The sequence below is a fragment of the Halichoerus grypus genome, chromosome 13 (assembly GCF_964656455.1).
Source record: "Halichoerus grypus chromosome 13, mHalGry1.hap1.1, whole genome shotgun sequence".
NCBI lineage: Eukaryota > Metazoa > Chordata > Mammalia > Carnivora > Phocidae > Halichoerus > Halichoerus grypus.
Window position 1 is genome coordinate 71948907 of NC_135724.1, and position 17152 is coordinate 71966058.

The 17152-nt window shown below is 47.8% G+C and overlaps 1 protein-coding gene and 1 long non-coding RNA gene across 7 annotated transcripts in view; one reads left to right on the forward strand and one right to left on the reverse strand.

Annotated features, from left to right (window-relative positions):
- Positions 1–17152, reverse strand: part of LIMK2 (LIM domain kinase 2) — a 56775-nt gene that overhangs the window by 19477 nt on the left and 20146 nt on the right. Inside the window, exon 1 of one of the 6 annotated variants that reach the window (XM_036074547.2) lies at positions 6060–6303. The exons of 3 other annotated variants lie outside the window; for them this stretch is intronic. In XM_036074547.2, the coding sequence (XP_035930440.1) occupies positions 6060–6136 (77 nt within the window). In that variant the 5' untranslated portion in view covers positions 6137–6303. Of the gene's footprint in view, positions 1–5872; positions 6304–17152 lie in introns of those variants that run through there. 2 more of the 6 variants (XM_036074550.2, XM_036074548.2) reach the window with 2 other exon arrangements.
- On the forward strand, positions 6377–7911 carry LOC144379796 (uncharacterized). Its single transcript, XR_013443182.1, has 2 exons — positions 6377–6586; positions 7392–7911. It is a non-coding gene; the product is annotated as an uncharacterized LOC144379796 (long non-coding RNA).

Sequence of the window (17152 nt, forward strand, 5' to 3'; positions counted from 1 at the left end):
GCAGTGGAGAAAAGCTGGTGCACATGTATTTGCACCTAACTGCAGGCCTGGGCCCTGTTACACCCTCTCAATGGTATGTGTGCTGCAGGGCACAGGAGTACCAGAACACGTCCTCCTTTCCACTGCCAATATCCTGCTTTTGTTTGTTGCAAGTAGCCCTGGCCAGGCCCAGGAGAGTGGGGAGAGAAACGAGTGCAGACATGCAGGAGAGCCACGCCAGGCTTCTGGGAAGAACACCTGCCTGGAGAACGACATCACCAATGCACACATCTGTGTCAAGGAATGCCTTTGAAGGGTACGGCCAGCTACACAGTTGAAGTCAGCTGCCGCAGGTGTCTGAAGAACAGGAAGGTGAACAGCTGATAGGAGGGCTGGCTGTGGGTCCCTAAGCTGTTTTGTCACAGAACACAACTGGTTCTCAGGTCACTGGAGTGGTAGACTTAGAGTCCTAGTTTAGATATTAAGGAGAGTTAGTTACCTAACTCTTGAATGCCAACCATATTCTGGGCACTATATGAGGTGCCTTACTTCCATGATTTCTAATCTTGACCACATCCTGCAAGGTGATAGGATTATCCCTGTTCTATAGACCAGAGACTGAAAAGCAGAGTCAAGTCACTTCTGCAAAGTCGCCCAATACATACACGATGGAGCTGGGGATTTAACTTGTGTGTACTTGGCTATGAAGCCATTTCCACTAGACTGCATCACCTGAGTAATGCAGCACATCCACTAAGCTGGGCCTCAGGATTTGCATCTGTGAAAATGAGGCTGGAGCCCTGAGAGCTGAAGTCCCTTTAGTGTTAACATGTAATGAGGTTTCTCCTTAAATCCAAGTACTGAATATTAACTGGCACAATGATTCTCCTTCCTTTAGTCCATAGCGTTGTGTTCCCCAGCTGTCTCTGCCTTTTTAAGAATCCAAAACACACTCTGAAAATTTAAGGTGCTACCCCAAAAAACTCCCCCTTCAGATTCTTGGAGGCCATGGCCACAATATGTTTCTTCCAAAGCCAAGGCCTTGTTCCAGCTTTCAATCTTTTTATGTTTCAAGTTTAAGTCAAAATCTGCCCTAGCTGTGGGCTGCCCAAGGGCATCCAGCTTAGAAGTCGTGGAGCCACGGGCGGAGCCATGCACCGAGGTCTGAGGCATCAGTCATCACCCTCTCCCAAGCAACCAGAGTGAATAGAGCTGAAATGCCCCAGCCAGGAGAGATGAGAGAGAGGTCCACATGCACTGAGGACAACCTCCAAAATTCCTCTCCCAAAGCACTGTAGAGGGCCTGGGGAGCCGCAAAGTGAACTGAAACTTGCTGGTCACTTCAGTGGGCAGCTCAGATCCAAACTAAGGACTTTTTTTTTTTTTTTTTTAAGATTTTTATTTTTTAAAAAAGATTTTATTTACTTATTTTAGACAGAGAGATAGAGAGCAAGTACGTAAGCGGGTTGCAGGGTGTGTGTGTGGGGCGGGGGGGACAGAGGGAGAAGGAGAGAATCTGAAGCAGATTACCCGCTGAGCATGGAGCCTGACCCAGGGCTCAACCCCAGGACCTTGAGATCATGACCTGAGCCAAAATCAAGAGTCAGATGCTTAACCCACTGAGCCACCCAGGTGTCCCTAATGATTTTATTTTTAAGTAATCCCTACACCCAATGTGGGGCTTGAACCCACAACCTCAAGATCAAGAGTCACATGCTCCACTGACCAATCCAGCCAGAGACCCCAAACTCAGGACTTTTGAGTTAGCAGGGAACACAGTTTAAAAAAAAAAGAAGATAATCAGGTTGAGATTCTCACAAATAACTTTTCAAGACCTGGGTCCACATTTCTTCTTTGCCATTTACTATCTATGTCACCTCAAGCCAGTTATTTCATGACTCTGGGCCTTAGTTTCCTCATTTGTGCATTGGTGATAAAACCTCATGAGTTTATGAGAATTACGTACAAATGCCTAGAATGACCCCAGGCTCAGAGCAGGTACCCAGTAAATGTTCATTTCCCTCCCTCCCCTCTTTAATTTGAGAACACCAAGGGCAAAAGTAGGCAGACTCCTTTCCCTCCATGCCTAAGCAATATGGATCTGTATCTTGGCCCAGAACCAAACAGATTTCTGTGAGTAGAGAAGGTCCTAAAATGAATTACTTATTGAATCAATTAGAAGCCAATCGATTATTATCAATTCCTATCAATTGGGAAATAGTTACTGTGCATCTAGGATCTGCAAGACCAAACAGGCAAGGTGCTGTGCTGGGAAAAGCCAAGTGATATAAGACACTGGCCCAGCCCTCGTTCACATGCACATTCTTCAGATCAAATGTTTACAGGTTAAGTTTTCAACCTTATGTGGTTGAAGTAGCCACTATTACAGTGGATTTACAAAGGTTAAAGAACAAGCCCTCCCATGTCCTGGTAAAGGCCTGGTTGGATGCTCATCCTTAGCCCCTGAATGAGCAGACAGACTGTTGGGGAGAAGCTGCTTCCAGCCCCTTGCCTCTGAGCTCTGACTGGGCTAAAAAGGGGAAAATGGGCAGGTCTCTCTGTCACAGCTTGAGGGTACTGTGACCAGGGATGCCAACTCTCCCCCAGGCACAGAAGGGCAGATATAACAGGGGCCTAGAGACACTGGCCCATCAGAACCCAGTCTCCTACCACTGAAAATCCCTTTATTACTCCTCTTTCCTGCAGACCTTGTAGATTGAAACAGGCTGTCAATGAAGCTGTAATTATTATGGACACCTTGGTATCCTGTTTTAAAAAAATTAACCAAACACATAATAAGCTTCCCATCAGCAAGAAGTGTTACCAGAGTGTGTTGATTCAGTTCCAACCAAAAGCCAGGAAACCTGTAGATTCAAGTAATGTGTGCAGTCATACTGAAGTTAAGGGTAAAGCCTTCATGATTAGGAAAAAGTGGAAAAGAGCTTATATGTCTCTGAGGAGCCACATGAGTTGGGGAGTTATAGGAATCACTCACCTGATCTGAGTCCTTCACTTTTCAGATAAAGAGTCCTAGAGGACCTAAGGCAGCTGCCAATGTTACTGCTAAGCTGGGCAGAGTTAAGAATAATTTTTCCCTTTAAACATGGGTTGCTTTAGAATACAAAGATACACTTGTTTTCTTCAAGAGACAATGTGTAAATCAAACCCATTAAATCAATGTTGGACATTAAGGGAAATTCTATAAAAAAAAAATCCTTTAAAGATGTCAGACAAAGGGCGCCTGGGTGGCTCAGTTGGTTAAGCGACTGCCTTCGGCTCAGGTCATGATCCTGGAGTCCCGGGATCGAGTCCCGCATCAGGCTCCCTGCTCAGCAGGGAGTCTGCTTCTCCCTCTCCCGCTCCCCCTTCTTGTGCGCTCTCTCTCTCTCACTCTCTCTCTCAAATAAATAAATAAAATCTTAAAAAAAAAAAAGATAACAAGCACTCTATTAAAAAAAAAAAGATATCAGACAAAAGTCACTCCTTAATTGACCTCTTCTGTAAATTCCAATTGGAGGCATTTTCTTACTTGGAAGCACACCTATAATTGTATCTCCCCCCTTTCACTAGTGGCATTGGCAGAGAAGACCGCACACTCGGCAGAGGTGTACAGGGTACAGAAATTACATTCTTCATTCCCTGCTCCCTCGTCCCTCCCTTGTGCATTGTCACGCCTGATCATGTCCCCGTGGAATTTGGTTGCGTCACTTTCCTTCAACCACAGCCCTAGAACTCCTGTGGACTTTGTACTCCCCCAGACACTTGGGGTCAAGGACTTAATTTGTTTCACAGAATCTGGCAAGGGTTGTGTTCAGGAGCCCAGAAAGTCCAACCCCTATGCTCTGCAGCAGAGCAAACTGAGGCCTAAGGAGGGGACTGGCATCTGGTCAGGATGCCCTGTAATAAGGGAGGGGGCTGATGGTGGGAGCAGTTTTCTGACCAGTGACAGTGGTGATTGATCAGACTGATACCTGGGAGAGCAGAAGGTCTGGGTGCTCCCTCCTGTGGGGCACAGAGCCCTGCATGCTATCTCTTCAGAAGTGGCTCCAGGAATGTGGCCTCTCATTTGAGGGAGGCGGGAGGGGCTAAAGTGAGTCAGTACCCCCCTGACTCCAGCTGGGCAAACCAGAACTGGGGCAGAGAGAAGGTAGTCAGTTCCCCAGAGGCACTGAGACAGCAAGACAAGGAACAGGCAGACCTGGGCGGCACTGGTGGCATGAACCTCAAAAGGTCCAGGTTGAGAGTTCATTATCTGCTCCAGCTCCTGAGTTGTCCTCAGAGATTAAAAGGGGCACGGCATTCCTCGCTCCTAAGGGAACAACCCCTCCCCCATGCTGCCTTTCCAGGATTAAGAGTAAGAGGGATTAATGAGGCCCTGGTCTAAACTAGTGGCTACTTCAAACACTTGGCATCTTGATTCCACATGGTAAAACCTACTCCTAAACTCAAGATCAATTCCCACTGGCTCTTCAGAAAAGAATTTTTGCCATCCTTTCAATGTGCCAGGCAAACTATGGGGGCCCTTTTTGGACTCTCTGCTGGGAAAGAAAAGCAAACCTGAGACTTACCCTTGGTGGGTGTGTGAGCAGAGGAAGGTGCAGCCTCCTGAAGGATGAAACAAACCCAGGAAGACGGGAAAGGCTGACCAGAGAGACCCCACATGTTAATTATGTTGAAAGTGGTTGCTTCTTCCATAAAATGGGGATACATAATGCCATCAGGCTTTGAGAGAATCAAAGGATAAAGTGCCTAACAGGATGCCTGGAAGAGTTAGCACTGAGAACCAGTTCCCTCCCCCCTCCCCCAAATCCAAAGGCTTCCCACCACTCTACCAGGGTCCAGTAATTCCGGGAAACCACATGGTGTTGTGCTTTTCTGCTCAGGGCATGGCCACCTGACTAGTATCCTGGCAGCGAGGTCTGGGCATGGAGCTGGGTTGGGGAAGCCAAAAGGGAGAGGTCGACTAGGACCACTGATGAGGGGGAGGCAGCCCTTGGAACAACAGGCTGCTCCCAAAGAATGAAAACAAGCCCCACCCTGGCCAGGAATGGCTCCATTCAGGAGGGACCCTGAGGGCCAGAAACCCCCTGGGGAGTTTCTGTTGGAGGTAGGGTGGGGCAGAGAGCAAAGAAAGGCAGGTCAGAAGTAGAAAGTTTCCACATCTCCCTCTGAGAAGCCCTGCAGTAAAAGGCCCGCAGAGGTCTCAGGCCTGGGGACCTGGTCTGCGCAGGGCGGGAGTGAGGAGGTGGGGGGGTGGGCGGAAGCTCAGGACACTCCAAAGCCAATTGCCCCAGTCTCGGAAGCACCTGCCCAGGCCTTTCCCTAGCAACTGTAGTCACCTGGGAGCTCAAAAGCCCTTAGAGCCAGAGGCAAATGTGCTTGCCATTAATAGAAAAAACGTTTATAGAGCACCTACTGTGTACCAGGCTGCCCACACCCAGGCCTTGCCAGCTTCTATGCTGTTTGACAAAACCTGCCCATCCTGCTTGTTGGGACAAATTCCTGGCAGACAGTACGGCCTGCAGGTAAGACATGTGAAAGCTGGAAGAAAGCACCCTATTTGTGCCCTTCCCCCGGAAGCAGTAACACCAAGAACAGGCAGGGTCACCGGCATCTTTTGGAGGCTCTTCCAGGTGTGCCTGGGAAGGAGAGCCGGAGTTCCCCAGGAGCTTCCGTCTGGGCATATCCCTCACCTCACCATTCCTAGAACATGGTGGAAGCCTTCACCAGGCCTATTCTGCTTGGGAAGAGCTTCTGCTAGCTTCTTTCTGACAGTACCGATGGTCAAGGGACAAGTGAAATCTGAGAAGCAGGTTCAGGGAGGCCTTTGCCCTCCCCTCAGGACCAGGGGCCAGAAGAGAAGATGGAGAGGGGGACTCAGAGCCCAACTCACCGAAAGGGGTCTCTGGAGGTGAAGTAAGCCGGGACGGACAAGTAACTCCCCATCTTCTTCCCACACCAGATAAACAAGCTCAGCTGCAAACCTGTCTGGGAGTGCCTCAGGCTGGCTGCGGACGGCCACCATGACAGGCCCAGGGCTCCCGGCACCTCTGGCTGTGGGCGGGCTGCCCAGGGCTCACCTCTCCCTCCGGAGAAGCCGGAGGGGCGTGAGGACTCCGGGCCACTTGCCCCCCGGCAGATTCCCGCAGGGGGTCATGGCTGGGATGGCTCCTCCCCAGTTCTCGGAAGCTCCGATGGACCCTCGGGATTCCGGGAGAAACACCTCTCTGCAGAGGCCACACACACACAGGGATTCTTGGGCCGGGGCCGGTGACTAGCTAAGAAAGAAGCGCTGCTGTCAAGTTAGCCTTCTTCTTCAGTCCCTCCCCTGATGAGGGAGGGAGGGAGGGAGGGAGGAAGAGGAGGGGCTCTTCGCGGAACCGAGGTGTGTGGTTGGAGCAGCTATTAGGAAATAGACCTTGCAGGCAAGGGGTGGAGCTGGGCTGGAGGGAGGCTGCAGGCTAGCGCCACAGACAATAACCAGGACTAGCTGAGCGTCCATCCCTGAGTTCGGGAAGGGCAGGGCAGAGAGAGAGGGCGAGCCCATCTGCCTCCAAGTGTCCCCAGCCTGAGGAGCTGCCCAAAGGATAGTTAACTCTGCTCGGAGGTGAAGGAAAGCACAGGATAGCAATTCCAGGCCAAGCCACGCCCCCCCCCAAAGAGGGGGAGGTCTCTTGGGCTGGGGAGGCAGGTCTAGACACTAGAGACCCAGGTCCAGAGAGCTGCCCTCTCTCTACTCCGGCTGGTATCTACTGGGTCCTGGCGCTAGGGTCCCCATTCATCTCTTTCCTCTGCCTGGCCTGGGGACAGCCCCCAGAGCTAGCCAATGGGGGTTGCCACTCCACTTCTGGGCAGAGCTGTACTGAGCATGAGGAAAAGACGCCTAGAGTGTCAACTGACACCTGATGTTTCTCCACGTAGCAAGCCCTGTATAGCACTCTCTTATTTCTCCAAGATGGGAATTAGCTCCATAAACAAGGAAAGCGAGGTTCAGAGAGATTAGCTAACTAACCCAAGGGCAAAATACTGTTCAGGGGCAGGGCTGGGATTTAAAGATTTTTTTTTTTTAATTTTCGATAGAGAGTGAGAGAGCACGAGTGGGGGGGACAAAGGGAGATGGAGAAGCAGGCTCCCCACTAAGCAGGGAGCCTGACGCGGGGCTCGATCCCAGGACCCCAGGATCATGACCTGAGCCAAAGGCAGATGCCCAACCGACCAGCCACCCAGGCACCCCAGGGCTGGGATTTAAATGTAGCCCCTGTGAGAGCTCCACAGCAAGAGCTCTCAGCCCAGAGCTCATTCTGACTCTTTAAGGGGAAATATCTCCCTCAAAGCCTTTCTGCAAGTTGGAGACAGCCCAGGAACTGGAGCCCAGGTCACCTGTTAACTCTCATTTTTCCTTTCATTGCCAGAACGCTATCCATTGGCCTCAGCGGGCAGTGGTGCTTCTTTTGCTGTGTCCATGGCAACCAGGCTTCTCAAACTGAAAAATGGGGCACGATGGAGGACAAGGCTGGGAGTGCCTGTGGGGATGCTGGGCCTAAGTATCTGGAGTGGCGGCCTGGCTGAGGAGTACCAGCTGAGATGGGATGACCAAACCAGAGCCCACCACTGGGAAAGCCCCTTATCCCTTTGCCTGCAGGACTGTGAGAGGAAAAGCAAGGTTGCTGAAGTGGGACATGTCCAGACCTCACTGTTGGACTTGAGGGAGTAACAGCAGCTCTCTCCCACCAGGCACACATTCCTCTCCACTGAAGTCACCCTGTCACCGTGACAGGAAAGTCTGTGGCAAAGGTGGTGGCTGGGATACAAGGGAACCTTTTCCCATTCCTCTATTGATTGGAAACATGGGTAACAATGAATGTGATAAGAGAGACTGTGTTTGCACCCTGTTATAAGATACCATTTATTAAACACTTAGTATGTTCCCGGCTCTGTGGTAAGTGCTCTCCATTTGTTATCTATCATACTTAAATTGCTAATATATGGGGGTAGATGTTATCATCCCCATTTAACAGATGAGGAAACTGAGGTTCAGAAGGGTTATGTCAATAACCTGAAGACAAACAGCTAGTAAGTGGTGCAGCGGGGTTTCAAACCCAGTCAGTGTGAGTGTAGATCAGGGGTCACGACACTTTTTCCCTAAAGGGCCAGGGAACAAATATTTTAGGCTTTGCAAGTGCTCGCTTCGGCAGCATATATACTAAAAATTTTAGGCTTTGCAGGCCTACACAAATACAGAATCTGTCACTGCAGTGTGTAAGTGTCCATATATAAAATATAAACAAATGGACATGGCTGTTTTCCCATAAGCCTTTATTTGTGGACAGTGAAAATTGAATTTCATGTAATTTTCATGTGCCATGAAACATTCTTTTGCTTCCCCATGCCCAATCATTAAAAAATGTAAAAATCATAGGCCATACAAAAACAGGCAATGGGCTATAGTTTGCCAACCTCTACTCTGCAGCCAAGGCCCTCAACCACTGTTTACTGCCCCTAATAGTGAAGACTAGCTTTTGGCATATGTGCAGAACTCAGCCACATCTATCTACTGGCACACAGACACCACGCTCAGCCCCAGAGGCAGCCAGCAGGGAGTAAGCACTGGATGGGCGCTCATTCTACACCAAGCACTGCTCACAGCATTCATTCATATGAATGAATTTTAACCCACAGTAGTCAGTAGTGCTATGCTTTCTCCCTTTTTACAGAGGGAGGAACTGAAGTACAGAGTCTAAATTGCTTGTATGAGGTTACCCAGTTGTATAAGTGAGAGGAGAAGCCAGGGTTCGAACCCAGGCTTTCTATACTGAGGTCCACCATCGCTATGCTGGAGCTCAGTCTGGGCCCGGAGCCAGACTGTCTGGGTTTGAATGCGACAATTCACTGCGTGTAAGCCCTTGGCACAGAGTCTGGAACACATTAAGGGTTGATAAATGTTAGCTGCTAATATCATTAAGACTATTGTTACTACCACTATGGGCTAGCTATGTGGCCTTCAGCAAGTCGCTGCCTCTGTCTGGGCCTTGGTTAGGTCTCTAAATAGCTTCCAGCTTCAACATTTGTCAACCCTATGAGGTTACAGAGGGCTTCCTGTTTTCCTTGGGTCTCAAATTGAGTTTAAACCTCTTGAGCCAGCTCTGAGGTGATTGGGATCCCAACCTGGGGGCCACACAGGAGCAACAGAGGAGGTCGGGCAGGGTGGAAAGGAGAAACAACACACAGGATACCAAAACGCCCATCCAGCTGGAAAGCTGGGAGCTCTCTTTCTCCCAGCGATAGAGCCAACTATTTCTCACCAAAAATCTATTATGTTCCCTTGTAATTCGATCAGGCAAGAAGGGGGCCCCCAATTAAGTCTGGAACTAGCAAATTATCTTCTAATTGCACCCTCTGATTTCCATCTGATGAACAGAGTGCAGATGGAAGAAAATGCAAGCCACAAAGAGACTGGGGCCAGGGAGCCCATGAGCATAACTCCTCTTGACATTTCACACAGCTCTGCTGTTCCAGCGGCGGCGGGCGCAGTGAGTCGGTGTCTAGGAATGTGAGCAGGAGGCTGCAGGCTTTCTCGATTCCCCCCACTCTGCTTACAAAGGACTCAGTGGGTGGGTGGGTGGGTGGGTGTGTGGGGAACTAGTGTGAGGGCTTCTCATTGCCATGAAAACTGCTTCTCCCTCAAAGAGGGGCAGCCGTCTCCCCATGTCATGAGTGGAAGCCCCTCCTAGGTGGAATCCATCTGACCTCCATAAATCCAGACTTCGGGAGGAATCACTGAAGGACTGATCACCAGATGCGATAAGCTGTTGGCTGCTCAGACCCAAGTGTGTGGTTCCTCAAGGCCAACTTCAAAGGGCCTAAACCACCCAGAACTGGGAGGTGAAAGGTCACACTGGAGACTGTACTTCCCCCTCCTGCCTTTGGATACTGGCCCTGGGTGGAAAGCTGCTCTTCTAGGTCCCTAGAGCAGCTGGCAGAGGATTCAGCAGTTATGGCTGCCAGAGGCAACTGCAAGGATCCTTGGACTGGCAGTTATGGACAGGATAAGGTGGCAGGAGAGGTACTAATCTGCACATTTCACAAGTTGGAAACCTGAAGAGGAGCCAAGCAAACTGATTCTTCAGAACCAGATGAGATGCGAGAGGCTGAAGGCAACAGCCTTCAAGGCTGGCAGACCCAAGTGAGCACTCGGGTGAGAAGTGGTGAATGAATGAATCACTCGGACCTCTCCTCAGAAGGCAGCTCTGCTCAGATGATCTGAAGCCCAAGGAACTGTGTTCTTGTGGGGCCCTCTATTGGCTGGGATGACTCCAACCAAGGAAGGGAGCTCCTGGAGACTCCATAGCTTCCGAATCTTGAAAGGTGAGCACTGCTGCCCCCATCTACTGACCATTTCTCCAGTCTCTGCTCCTCCTCTCTTTCAACATGACTATAGCAGTCATCTTCCTAAAACAGGAGTCCTGGAAATTCCATTGATAGAAATTTTGCCCAGAGGCAGCGCCTGGGTGGCTCAGTTAAGCATCTGCCTTCGGCTCAAGTCATGATCCTGGGGTCCTGGGACTGAGCCTCCTGGTCGGGGTCCCTGCTCAGCGGGGAGCCTGCTTCTCCCTCTGCCTGCTCCTCCCCCTGCTTATGTGTGCTCTCTCTCTCAAATAAATAAATAAAATCTTTAAAAAAAAAAGAAATTTTGCCCAGAGAAATATTAGTACGAATGAGCTAGAACACATATCCAGCCCTGTTTAATACTAAAAGATTAGGAACAGTCATGTGTCTATTAAGGGAGTGGGCTCGGGGCACCTAGGTGACTCAGTCAGTTAAGCGTCTGCCTTCAGCTCAGGTCATGATCTCTGGGTCCTGGGATCGAGCCCTGCGTTGGGCTCCCTGCTCAGCAGGGAGCCTGCTTCTCTCTCTCCCACTCTCCCTGCTTGTGCTCTCTGTGTCAAAGAAAAAAAATCTTAAAAAAAAATAGGAGTGGGCTAAATACAATTACACATGCATACTATAGAATATTATGCAGCTGTTAAAAATAATGAGGTAAGGCGTTACATAAAAAAATCCAAGTATCAGAAAGAGTGTACACTATAATTCTATTATTTAAAAACTCTATGTGCATAATCCTCAGAGAACATCTGGAAGACTCCACTACTTGGTTATCAGTTTCTCCTTTTAAGTAGTGAGACATCTGGAAGCAGGGATTAAAAACAGCATTGATTTTCTACCATTTTGGTACTGTCTGCATTTTTTTCTTACACTTAAGTGCTGCTTTTTATTTTTTAATTTTTTTAAAGATTTTTATTTATTTATTTGACAGAGAGAGACACAGCAAGAGAGGGAACACAAGCGGGGGTGGGGTGGGGGAAGGAGAGGCAGGCCCCCCGCAGAGCAGGGAGCCCGATGTGGGGCTTGATCCCAGGACCCTGGAACCATGACCTGAGCCGAAGGCAGACGCTTAACGACTGAGCCACCCAGGCGCCCCTTAAGTGCTGCTTTTTAAAATGATAAATGGATAACAACAAAAAGAAGTCCCAAGATTTGGAACAAACACCTCCTTACACTTTTTTCCTAGTGCTCTTGTCCAAAGACAAAGCCTGCCTGGGTGCACTGCACTCAAGACTCCTGGGGCTATTTCTTTTTCTTTCTTTCTTTTTAAAAAAGATTTATTTATTTATTTGAGAGACAGAGGGAGTGCATGCCCGAGAGTGGGGGGAGGAGGAGAGGGAGAAGGAGAGGGAGAGAAGCAGACTCCCCACTGATGCGAGGCTAGATCCTACAACCCTGAGATCATGACCTGAGCTGAAATCAAGAGTCAGATGCTTAACTGACTGAGCCACCCAGGCACCCCTCCTGGGGCTCTTCCTTCAGCTTCCCCACCAGGGTCATGGCTCTGGCCACCTCCTGCCCCATTCCACTTCCTGATCCAGCCATGTAGGCTTTCCCAAGCCTTTGCTGTCTTAGCTCCTCCTCTAGCCTCCTCCATCTTCAGGCTGGTGGCTGTCTCCTCTTTTTTCCAGGTCCAGCTCCAACAGAGCACTCAATCTCCTCTGGGAAGAGTTCTCTTGATGTGTCCCTAAGCACCACACACAGGAATGGCTCTGAGCCTGTATCTATCTAGTGCCAGATCAAACTACATGAGGCCCATACCAGGCTCACCCTGCATCCAAAGATGCCCAGTACATAAGCGTATGACTCAGGAACCTCCTTATCAGCAACTACAGTACTAGAATGATGATGGTAACTAATGTTTATAAAGCATTTTCAGTTTACAGAGGGCTTTTATACTCATCATCTAGTTTAGTCCCTGTAACAACCTCATGAGGAATACCTATAGCACAGACCGGGCAAGGGAAGCCCAGAGATGTTAGGTGATTCATCCAAGGTTACTGCTGGGAAGTGCAAGACTGAGATTAAAAGCCACCTTGCTGACATCAAATCCCATGCCTTTCTTCAACGTGAGCCCCAGCAAGGTGTTTAGGAATCCCAACTCTCCAGTATAGGGCCCCAACCTCCTGGGTGCGTTGAATTCCTAAATCTGATTTTTCTAGGTTTCCTGTCCACATTCTTACTGTCAGGATATCATGAAAAAGCTTACCAAATGCCTTGTGGAAATCAAGAGAGGGTCTCATGACTTGCAACCCAGTGAAAACATGAAGTCATGACTAATTCACTACTGCTGAATCCTAGTGATGGGCTCTTTTCTAAGTGCTCATTGTCCTATCATCTGCAAAATTCCACAGAATTCCATTAGGATTTGATGAAGGAGTCAAGTCAAAGGGATTATGAGTTTACTTTTCCCAGGAGCTCTTTCTCCTCCTTTTTGAAAACTGAGCCAGTTAGCCATTTCCACCTTTATTTTGCTAATAGATCCCTGGTACATGGCAGGTGTGGATCAAATAATCATACTTGGGCACTGCTCCCCTTCTACAAGGTCTCTCAAAAGTTTCTAATAGTGGTTCTGCCACTATGCCACAAAGATTTTTCATTTTTTTTTCTTTTTCAGTATACTGGGCAATAATTTTCTGTCTAAAAACTAAACACATTTCATGTGATTGGGTACCCTCATGCATCTTGGGCTTCCCATCCTCCCTTCTTAGTTTCAAGTTCATGAGCTGTAAATCAAAGGATTGGACTAAATCTCTAAGGTTCTATCCAGATTTCCATGACACTTAAGACGGATGCCAAGGATTATCTTTTGCTGGGTGTTTGTTAACATGACACCACATTCCAGAAGTCGTGGACACTTAGTTCCCACTCTGCAAAACACTGACTAAGTTCCATGAGTTAGGCACTGAGGTAGGCTTGCTCACATATGCTTTCATTTAATTCTCAAAACTTTGTGAGGTTGAGGTTGCTATCTCCTTTTTACATATGAGGAACTAAGGTTCACAGAGAAGGTTGTGAATTGAGGTCATGGATCTAGGAATTGGCAGAGCTGGGATTTAGCCCAAGTCTTTGGATTCCAGGTCCAAGACAGTAAAGTTGCCTCAAATAACTATTTTACACTTGCTATTTGATTTGCAGTGGTTGGTATTTCTGAAACGTGGTTGAGAGAACAGCAGCATCAGACTCCCGGGGGCAGCTTGTTGAAAATGAAGACTCCAGGGCCTTACCAGAAGCCTATATAGTAAGAATTGCTTAGACTGAGCCCAAGAATCTGCATTTTAAACAAGCCCCAGTGTTTCTGATGCATACTGAAGACTGAATCCACTACTTTACTCTTTCCTAGGGACTCTTCCACTTGATTTCATTCTTCTCTCACACTAACCTTGAGAGGCAAGCAGGATAGGTCATTATTACCCCCTGGCTACAAATGAGGAAATGATTCAAAGATAGGTTGTTCACCTTCTTATTCTGGATTGAGCTTAAAAAATAAATGTTTGGTGGCTGACATTTTGTAAAGCTTTGGCTCACTGAGGACTTTCACCTTCCTGGTATTGTTCTTACTCATTTGTAACCCCACGGTAGCTGCCTCTCTTTTTTCTTCAGTGACATTATAGTGGTACTCAGGGTATAGTGGGAAAAGAGGACGCCAGCATATAGGGTCATCTCATGAAAAGGCCACGTTTGGAACTGAAACAAAACATGAGGGCTGACATCAGCCAATTTCAGAAACAGCTGATGCCACTGTAAGAGTCAGTGCTATTGATGGGAGCCCAGTAGAGCACCCTCTGATCTAAGCAGGATCACTACAGAGCAGCCTCAGAAAGGTATGACCAGAAGATGACTGACAGAGAGAAGAAAACTATCCTCAAATCTGGTTTGAGGTACTTGGGAGGTTTTTCCTGGTAATAGTGATGGATGTGGAGAAAGAGAATTTGTTAGCACCCCTCCAGTACTGCCCAAGGGAAGGGGGATTCTAGCCCTTGGGGGAAAAATACAAGGCAAATTAGCTGCCACAGTGCAAAAGGCATGCCATCCCTTGAGCTTTGATGGTTTTAGGCTTTGTAATGACATTTATAGACATAGGTCTTATTCCATGCTCCCACTTCAGAAGGAAAGCTCTTGCTTAGGAGAAAACTGCAGAGCAAAGAGATGGTGATGATGCATACTGAAAGGGCTTCATCCACATGTCCAAAGAGAAAGGCCGTCATTTGACAAAAACATCATTTGCCTAACAAACACTGAGCACCCACTGCGCTCTGGGCACTCTGCTAAGCTCTGGGATACAAAGACGAACTAGATATGGCTCCAGACTTGGGAGAATTTCATACTCTAAGAGCGATGTTAGATGTGTAAACAAATACCAATAGAACTTTGAGGTATGAGAATAACAAAGAAGAAGAAAGTCTCCTCTGTTTGGTGGGGAAGGTTCAGGGTGGGTTTGGTGAGGCTCCTCCACAGGAGACAAGATGTATCAGTTGAATCTAAAGGCTGATTACCAGGCAGACAAGAGGCATTCCAGCCTGAAGGAACAACATGTGCAAATGCACTGAGGCATAACAGACTATGGTCTGTAAGCTGCAGAGCAGGGCACATGTGAAAGGTGATCAGAGAGGAGGCTGGGATGGTGGGAGAGGGCAAGGGCAGATTACCAAGAGGCAGGTCTGTCAGGTGAAAGAGTCACCCATGGGCAGTGAAGAGTTATCAGAGGTGTTTAAGCAAGCAGAGGTTCCTAATGAATGGAACATAAAGCCTAAAACACCAAAGAGAGTGCTGGTCTTTAGTTGTCAATTTGTCTCCTTGAATGGGCATTTATGTCTCAAGTCTACACTGGCTGCAGATATGTCCACATGAAGTTTGTTGGCCAACTAGTTTCACTAACAGCAAACTATGGCTTCATCCTCAGGCAACATCGCTACTGAGCTGGTCATTTTAACAGCTGAGATTTGCATATGGGCTATAAGCACTTAAGTAAGAATGAGGTTGTGACCCCTTATAGATAATCATCTACTGTTGCTCTGTGATACAACTTAATGTCCAACATTTGGTGTCCAAAACTGTGTTTACATAGACACTCTTCTCCTGGCTGTACTGGAAAAAAAAAAATGCTTTGGATACCTTAATCTCCAGGTAATGCCAGGAAAAGAACCCTGGCCTGAAAGAGAAGACCTGATAATTTGACCTGGCTAAAAACAGACTTGCTATGTGATCTGAGGCAAGCCATTAAACCTTTCTGGGCTTCAATTTCTTCCTCTGTAAAAGGAAGGATTTAGGCTAAAAAATAAAAAAAAAATCCACACCAGTAAGCCAATACTGAAGAGAGACACAAGGAAGGGTTGTGGTCAGAAAAAAGTTGACTGGCTGTCCACCCAGAGACCTCTCCAAGGCTAGCATTACCTTGGTGAATGACCCTAATTCAGGCCTCGTTTTTGGCCTCTGAGGTCCAGAAACAGGACTTCATGGTACCCAGAGAGGTGAAGACATTCTAGGATGGCTCTAACCATTTATTAATCCCACGGTCCATTTATGAATTCACACTTGAAATTACAACACCTACATCCTCTATACAGGTACCACCTCCAGACCCTTCCAGTTATCAAGAAGTCCAAGAAGTTGAATTAGGCATCACAAGGTTGTTCTGGGAGCATGGACTTAAAGGGAGATGGCACTAGTGAGCCAGCCAAACCAGCTCTGTCTACACCAAAGAACCCCCTTCTGGCGACCAAATCCAGATTCAATATGTTTATCTGGACACGTACGTGACTAGTTTTGCCTCACTGATTTTCACTTTCTGTTTCACTGCTGGCCACTCATTACTCCACTGGCTTTTAAACTAATTTTTTTCTAAAGATTTTTATTTATTTATTTGAGACAGAGAGAGCGTGAGAGAGAGCATGAGCAGTGGGAGGCACAGAGGGAGAGGGAGAAGCAGGCTCCCTGCTGAGCAGGGAGCCCGATGCGGAACTCAATCCTAGGACCCTGGGACCATGGCCTGAGCCAAAGGCAGAGGCTTAACCAACTGAGCCACTCAGGCGCTCTAAATTAAAATTTTTAATTGAAAAAAGAGCATTACTTCTTCAGATATTTGACAATCACCAATTCACATATTATTCAGCTCTGAGAGACATGTGGCTCCCTAGTAGCTAATAACAAATGGCTAACACTCATGAGTGCTCACTCCATGTGAGGCCCTGTTCCTACCCAGTACTACACAGGACTTCCCTCATTTACCCCTCCATGATAACATTAGGAACTAGGCAGAAGGTTAGTATCTCCATTTTATAGATGAAGAAATGAAGCACAGAAAGGGTAAGTAACTTGCCCAACGTGCACAACTAATAAATGACAGAATCAGGATCTGAACACAAGCAATCTGGTTCTAGAGTCTGTGCTCTTAATGACCACATGATACTGCTCTTATTAGATGTAGATCTGAGTAGTTTAACCCCCAGAGGACAAACTTCATTTCCAACTTCTTGGAGAATCACCAACCTATTCACCCACTCCCTGCCAAAAATCACCCATAAGTAAAAGGAAGTATTCCATTTTTTCCACACTATACTTAAGGTATACCTTTAGCTAATGCTATCCTTCAAAGATTTCTAAAATATAAAAAACAGGGGTGTCTGGGTGGCTCAGTCAGTTAAGTGTCTGCCTCCAGCTCAGGTCATGATCTTGGGGTCCTGGGATGAGCCCCACATTGGGCTCCCTGCTCAGTGGGGAGTCTGCTTCTCCCTCTCCCTCTGCTCCTCCCCCTTGCTCATGTTCTCTCTCTCAAATAAATAATCTTAAA